Below are 7,715 nucleotides of genomic sequence, written 5' to 3' on the forward strand. Positions count from 1 at the left end.
ATATTTTCAACTTTTCATCTACTTTCAGTTTGACTGCTGTGGCTTCTACGGCCCAAAGGAGTTTGCTTACACCAACTACCCGATCAGCAACTCCTGCTACGACACCATCCAGAAAGTGACAGCCCAGGTCACTCCCTCGGCCCAGACACTCAAGCAGGTGGGTGACAGTATTTAGTATTTACCAAGTTGTAATATACAGGGCCTAAACTACACTCGTGTGGTCCCATCTCCACATTTATAATTGTCCAGTCAGTCCATAAACTATTTGACACTTCCATCACAGCATCTTCAATTTATCCATTCCATACATCTACTACTCTTTACGGAAAGCTTAATTTCTTGACATTAATTGAGCACCTTACTCTCATCACCTTCCTACTGTGTCCTTTTAGTTGTCTTGCTCCTTGCCCTCTGGTTAACAGTGTATGTTCCTTTATGTGAACTGTAAGAATTTAAGAACCCAGGAGACTGAGGTTGTGACAGTGCCTTGACTTCCCTCTCACAGCCTTTACAAGCAGAGCATTAATGTTATTCCTCTGTCTGTAACCTTCAAAGTTTATTTAATGGATTGACTATTGATTTTCCCTCTGAGTGTAGAAGAGTTTAGTCATTTGTATGATGATAATGATGATGTGTAATGTCCTCAAGGATGGTTCTGTTATATTCTTTTATTCATCTAACACTTCAGAAATGGAGTTACGTATCTGACTTAACATTATGGGATCACATGTTGTGTTCTCTCTCTCTCTCTCTCTTGTTATTGGCTTAATAGCACTTCCATTTGCTATGCGTTTCATTTCTCTTGATGCTTCCTCCACATTCCTTCCCTTCTACTCCCCCCTTTCCCAATCCTGGGGTCGCAACCCCGAGTAGGGTTGCCAAGCGTTTTTCCTGGGGTCACCAAGGCCACAAAATATTAAACATGGTGTTATTATATTATTATAACACATATACAACGAAACTAGTGGGGTCGCGGTCATGTCTAGAGGTGCAAAAAAGGTTGGGTACCACTGCTCCACTCCCTCATTTGTTTTGGCTTCATAACACTTCCTTTCACCAGTCTGATCTTTCATGGCACCTTCTTCCACTTTTCCAGTCATCTTCGCAGTGGGCACTGCTCAAGTATTTTTCCATGTCTGATTTCCCTTGGCACTTCCTTTAACTTGTTCCATCTTATTTCAGAGTGGATGTGGGGCTCCTCTTAAATTCTGGCTGGATGATAACAAGGCAGTGTGGTGCTCTGTGCTGGCAGTGCTGGGTGGCCTTCAACTCATGAGCATTGTCCTCTGCATTCACATCATCCACAAACTCAAGGACAAAACGGGCTACAAAAAATCCTCTGAAAAGCGGCGCCTCCATGATGAGAAGGGAACCTATTCTTTATGAGAGATGAGCCATTATAGACAGCCTGTGTGCTGGTAGAGGTAGGGCCTAGTTAGTTCGTCTGAAGACTACACAACATTTTGTATACTAGAAAAAAAGTAAATATATGCATTTACCTATTGACATATTCTTCATGAAGTGGGCCAAAATAGAGGGTTTGTGTCCTGGCAGAGGCAGGTGTAGCTAGTTAATCAGTAACTTGCACTTGCCAGTATGTTAAGACAAGGAAAAATAAGAAGAAATACCCTTTCAGAAATGTATGATTTATTAGTAACTAACCATTGCAAAGGGCTTGAGTGCTGGCCAAGGTAGGCATAACAAGTTAATCTGAAGCCTACACAACACTCTGTAAAGAGGAAATAAACATCCAGCAAGTTGTTTCTTTATGAAAGAAGAACTGTCAATTGGATTCTGGCAGGGGTAGACATAGTTAGTTAATCTGAAACCCACACATGCTAATAGAAGAGAAGAAAGAAGATATAATACACATCCAGCAGATTTCTCTTTACTATTTTCTCATCATGCCCCACACTCCTCTTCATGTGTGTTACTCCCAGTACCTTTCTAAGCCAAGGTCAGCAGTAATCAGCTTTTAATATAACACATTGTGATTCATGTACAATAGTGGCTGTATCAATTACACCACTCACTGTAAGCACAAGATGTTAGGGTTTGCAAGGCTAAGCATGAAGGTCCAAGGCCCAGATGAATATAGGTCTTCCGACGTGCTTTTTCTTTTTCTTTTTTTTGACAACCAAATACTTCTATGGGGCCATCTGGTCCCATAAAACACTAGTATTTGTAGAATGACATTTTTATAATATTTTTTTAACTTACCCCATTATTCTTGATATACTATGTGTTTTAGTTTTAGCTTGCATGTAAGTATTACAAATCACTTATGTGTAGAGAAATTGATGATATTACTTAAAAAAAAAAGGTTTTTGTATACTAAATTTACCTAGAACCCTCACCCCCTCCCTGCTCTAAGGTAACACTCTTAACTCAACCTCCTTCACCCGACCAGGCAGCTCCCATGGCTATGGAAGAGGGCTGGGGCTTCTGGGTCAGTTTAGTGTACGACAGCAATGGTTCATATTTTATCAAAATGCCTGATGGCAGGTATTCAGCTGCTGGCCTTTCTTCCCCTTCTTTGCTCTGTATGTTCGGAGGGATTACAAAGACGGTGCCATAAGTCAAAGCAGAATCCCATTCAAGCTCATCCTTCCTCCTTCACCCAGCTCACTTCACCTCATCCAAAATACATAATTATAACCTCTGTGCCAGGACTGCCATACACAGCATATAGAAATTCCTCATGTATGATGTTTTCTTTTGGCTGGCTTGTTTTTCTTTATATATATATATATATATATATATATATATATATATATATATATATATTTATATATATATATATATATATATATATATATATATATATATATATATATATATATATGAGGCAGACCAAAGGTCATTCAAGAAAATAATGGCTGGAACATGCTGTTCTTATTAAAAAAAAAAAAAGTGTAAAATCATATATGGAAAATAGGAAAAGCTAAAAAAGCATATGTAATATCATATGCCATCCCTTAAACTCAGTCACCACTCACCCAGCAATCCCTCCCTCACACCAAGAACATGTTTGTGCTGGACATGTGCTGAGATAAACTACACTAAACTTCCGTATTTTTGTACAGTTGGCATACATAATACATATTGAAATGAATGCTGGGTTTCATAGCTTGAGACCTTAATTCATGAGTTTGTTTACCTGGCTGTTTCCTCATCTTTATTATGCTTATTGTGCTTCTTTCTGGTATTATGGGCCAGAGCAAGAATGTGATGCCATCAGGTAGCCACCAATGTGCTGTCAAGAATGATTAGTGGACATAAGAACCTCTAGGATCACTTCCTTTTCAAGATACAACCATAATATTATGCATCACTTTAATATTATATAAATGTATTGAAATGCAGTTTATGACTAACTGCTTAGAGAAACTTTGAAGATTTTATTGAAAGCAAATTATCAAAAATGCTGCAGTTACAACTTTCTTAAACCACAGAACATTTCTTTAAAGTGGAATAACCCAACAACTGATACACATCCGCTAAGAGGGTGAACCAAGAGGTTCTAAGCAGAGATACAAGATCCATGTTAGTTAAATTTTACAAAGTACATAGTATAATTTTCAGTAAACTATTTCATATTAGAGTACCTCTCTGGCATTTCTATTTTTGTTACCGAGATATATGTATAAAGTGTAAGATATGTATCATAACTATATGTAACTTGTTTATTATATGCATTATTTCTATAATGATTATGTACTTACCTTTCAATTAGTGTTCATATATAAATCATAATTCTGCTGTATGAATTATGAAGGACTGAAAACATAAGAATATTACTTAGATATCATAAAGAATATTATGGTGGTCACAACAATGAAGCTTCTCCTAAAGGTTTATTAAGACCAACAGGTACAACATGTCTGAAATACATTTGCAAAAATAACTGTTCAGCACCAAATGAGCCACTGAAGAGCTAAGAGGTTACTGCTACAGAGGCCTTCTCTGCAGCCAGTACCTGACACCCCCATTCCCACTCTGGACATGAAGGGTGACATTGACCCCGCTCACACTTGTAGAAGCTGATGATGCTTTTAATCAATCCCTACGGCACATATAGTTTATATGTACATTAGGCAAACTGCAATAACGCAGTGAAAAAATCCCAGTGAACATCTCTGAGTGCCGGGGAACAAACTCAGGTCTTCTGAATAGAAGCCAGGGCAGCTTACCAACTGAGCCAGCCACTGATGAGCTAAAAGGCCTCTGGCAGTTGGTAAGTTCCTCTGACTTCTACTCAAAGGGCCTGGGTTTGATCCCCAGCATTGAGGGGTTTTTTTCTTTCTTTTTACAGTAAAGGAACCAGCTCTAGGGCAAAAAGAAAAAAAAAAGAAATGAGAAAAAAAAGGCCCACTAATCACTGTCCCTATGGCACACTGATAGGAGATGAAGCAGATTAGGTTGGAATGTTTCAGTGGAATGGTTTAGAAGGCAGTCGTAAGAGGTCATCAGAAAGTAGTGTCCTTTTACGACCCATCACACAGGACCACAGATGTGCAGCAGGAGCAAGAGATGGCTAAAATGCCACAATGGTCTCACATGGATGTTTCACCTTTTCCCTGCCCTTCAAATCCATCAGCTCAATGCAGACAAGACAGAGGGCCACTTTGCCACCCATAGATGTCACCATGTCACATGCAGCCTTCATTGTACCTATAAAAGGAGGGATTCTGGATCAGTATGGAAACTTTCACTATGCTATGTTTTCCAACTCATAATACCAGAGTAAATTTTTTTCCTAATATGTGTATTACCTGGAATGAAAGAAAGAAATTGCATGTCATAACCTAAAAGTGGACTAATATACTTTACCTGGTATTTTTGTCATTGTGAACAATTATATAAACTCACCTCCAGTGGCAAGGAGATCATCCACTATTAGCACATTCTGTCCAGGTTTTATGCTGCCAGACTGAGCTTCAATAATGTCCTGAAATGGTGACATATTATTCAATGCATATATTAACTGGTTGTTATTCAAGAAGGGATAAAGCTGGCTATCACTATATTAGCACAGAAGGGAGGAGTTCATAGAAAAAAATTAATAAGATGTTGGCAAACAGAAGCTAATTAAACAAAATATTCCAAAGAATATGTGGCGCCTGCCATATTAGGTCATATTTTATTTTGAAGATGGCCACCATTACTCAGTCAGTTTTTATCAGTTTTTTATTGGGGTATATCAGAAACTTTGCATGAACCAGCTCCCAAATACTTGTGGTGCCTTTTGGAAGCACTCATGATCTACCCTCAAAGCATGAGTGGCTAGCATGGATACAACAAATCTACAGGCATGAGTTCAAATCCGAGCCAGGGCAGCCAGCATGAAGCCCACCCAGCTGTTCATCTTTCCTTTCAGGATGGTCAACAACTGGGTACCTGGGGAAACATTGGAGGGAAAACTGTGGTAACCCGAATGTTACAGTGGCCCTGTGTCAGGTTAATGGGTACTCTCCCAACATATCCTCAAAGGGCCAACAGGACGGAGATGAGCACCACCACAATAGTGTATGCTTCCAAGTCATTCAGTCGGTAATTTTTTAACTTATTTGCCATTATTTTGTCAGCTGTTTTGGAGTTCCATAAGTTTCTGATATTTGCCTAAAAATATTCTCATGTGTATTTGGAGACTATATCCATTCTTTTCAATCCATTAATCCTTTTTTAGATATTTTGGTAACCAAAAGGCAGACAGACAGACAACAACAAAAACATTTTTGCCTCCCTAACTAGTAGCAAGGTGGTGATACTTAGGGAACTATCCTATACCTCCATGGTGCAGTGGTTAACAAGTCTAGCTACGAATCCGCAGCCCCAAGTTCAAATCCTGGCCTGAGCAGTCAGTGTACCTCACCCATATGTTCATCCTCCCTTTTGGTCTGTTCAGTTTACCTGAGGAAGGTAAACTGTGATAACCTGGATGTCACACTGGCCCTGTATCCTGGGGTAATGAGTTCTTCCCACCACGGATTCAAAGGCCAACAGGACAGAGATGAGCATCAAGACTACACACAGCTCTGGCATATGCCCCTAGCTTTACCTTTTACCTTTACCCACCAAAAGAGTCTATTCATACAGGTGCTTGGCCACATAACTCTAAACACATCAAACTGAACTGAAGAGAAATGAAAGGGATGTGGGGCTGCAGCATTCACAAGGCCAACTCCAGCTAGCTGTGTCAGAAGTCTGCCATAAAAGCTTATTATCAATAGTGCTTTGTAATGGGCTCAGTTACAGCATTTCTACAATAAATTCTTGGCCCTTACTGTTCCATATTCCAAGGTGAAGGAGACCTGTTTCACCTCCCCTGGTAACTTCCCCTTCTTGCGCAATGGAACAAAGGGCACCTTGAGGGCTAGGGCCAGCAGGGTGCCAAACAGAAACCCTCGGGCCTCCAAACCCACCACCAAATCAATAGCAGGACACTTGGCTCGGGAACGCTCCAGCATCAAATCAATCAGGTCCTGGAACACTGATGGTTTGCCCAAAACAGGAAAGATGTCTCTGAAAGGACAAAATGAGTGATTACACTTATTATTTAGCAACAACAATTGGATGGTTGTTGTCTTTCTCTAACTGTTATTGAAGAATGTTTCAGTTTGATGAAAGAGATACGACAATGACAGGAAAGATGCATTTGAGGGTAAGGTAACACTACAGATGGGAGTATACATTATAGCTATGGTGTTCATCTCCATTTCATTGGTCCTTGAGCTTGTGGAGAGTAAGAAGTTAGAACCCATTACCCTGAGACACAGGGCCAGAGTTACATAAAGGTTACCACAGTTTTGTCCAAGTATCCATAATTCAAACAGCCTCAAAGGGAAGATGAACAGCTGGGTGAGCTGTGTGCTGACTGCCTGGGCCAAAATTCGAACCCAGGTACGAAGGGGAAGCCGAAGATGTCCTGTTTCTGACCCCGCGGAGTCAACACTTTTTCGACCCCATCCGCTCTCTCTCGAGCTAGTGTTAATCAATCCCAACCCTCCGGGGACGCTTAAAAATATGGTTCACAGCCAAGGGAAAGGGAAGGGAAGGAAACGGGAATGGGGGAGATCAATAGTTATTTAATACTACGGCCATGAGTAGTTATATATACTTTAGCAATAGTGATAAGAAATATATTGTCCTTTTTGTATTAATATTGAAAAATGTTTTAACTTGACAATAGCCAGTACATTGGTTGTGCATTTTATTTAACAAAACTAGGTAGATAATGATTATCTATTACTACATATCAAAGCAGAATGTTTACAATGACAATTCAAAAATAAGGTGACTCTGAGAAACCCCTTTATATTGCATAACTTCAGAAACTATCATGTCTGATTTTTCTTCTTTTCTTATTACCTGAACAGGATTCCGGGTTTGGGGAAGTCAGGGTGCGCCGTTATGGTCTCTGTAATTTTCATAACCCTTGTGTCTGCCATTATAAGCCTGAAAAAAAAGGGAGATTAGTTGAAGTGACCAATTAGGACAATTTACGGTTTCACCCAACCAATGATTTCCTTACGTGGTTCATGTTTTCTGGTGATAGATGTAGTGAATTGCACAATTTTGTACATCATTTCCGTCGCAAATGTCTACTTTTCAAGTTATGCCTCTTTTCAAGTTATGCCTATCCCCTGCCCTCAACGATCTTGGGGGACCTGTGGGAACACGGGGTTTTTGGGTGGGAGAGCAGGAAATCAAGT

General features: G+C 39.9%; 2 protein-coding genes across 3 annotated transcripts in view; one reads left to right on the forward strand and one right to left on the reverse strand.

The window, feature by feature from the left end:
- The window catches only part of LOC126985346 (tetraspanin-18-like), a 30,251-nt gene extending 26,541 nt beyond the window's left edge, over positions 1-3,710 (forward strand). The window contains exons 6-7 of the mRNA XM_050840106.1: positions 29-157; positions 1,183-3,710. Coding sequence (XP_050696063.1) covers positions 29-157; positions 1,183-1,386 — 333 coding nt within the window. The 3' untranslated portion in view covers positions 1,387-3,710. The remainder of the gene's footprint in view (positions 1-28; positions 158-1,182) is intronic.
- A 133-nt stretch (positions 3,711-3,843) lies between these two features.
- The window catches only part of LOC126985339 (uncharacterized), a 5,469-nt gene continuing 1,597 nt past the window's right edge, over positions 3,844-7,715 (reverse strand). For both annotated transcript variants that reach the window (XM_050840102.1, XM_050840093.1), the window contains exons 2-5: positions 7,372-7,458; positions 6,288-6,525; positions 4,873-4,951; positions 3,844-4,674 (exon numbers count right to left, since the gene is read on the reverse strand). In XM_050840102.1, the coding sequence (XP_050696059.1) occupies positions 4,538-4,674; positions 4,873-4,951; positions 6,288-6,525; positions 7,372-7,451 (534 nt within the window). In that variant the 5' untranslated portion in view covers positions 7,452-7,458 and the 3' untranslated portion in view covers positions 3,844-4,537. The remainder of the gene's footprint in view (positions 4,675-4,872; positions 4,952-6,287; positions 6,526-7,371; positions 7,459-7,715) is intronic.

This window comes from Eriocheir sinensis, chromosome 5 (assembly GCF_024679095.1).
Source record: "Eriocheir sinensis breed Jianghai 21 chromosome 5, ASM2467909v1, whole genome shotgun sequence".
In the NCBI taxonomy this organism is placed as follows: domain Eukaryota; kingdom Metazoa; phylum Arthropoda; class Malacostraca; order Decapoda; family Varunidae; genus Eriocheir; species Eriocheir sinensis.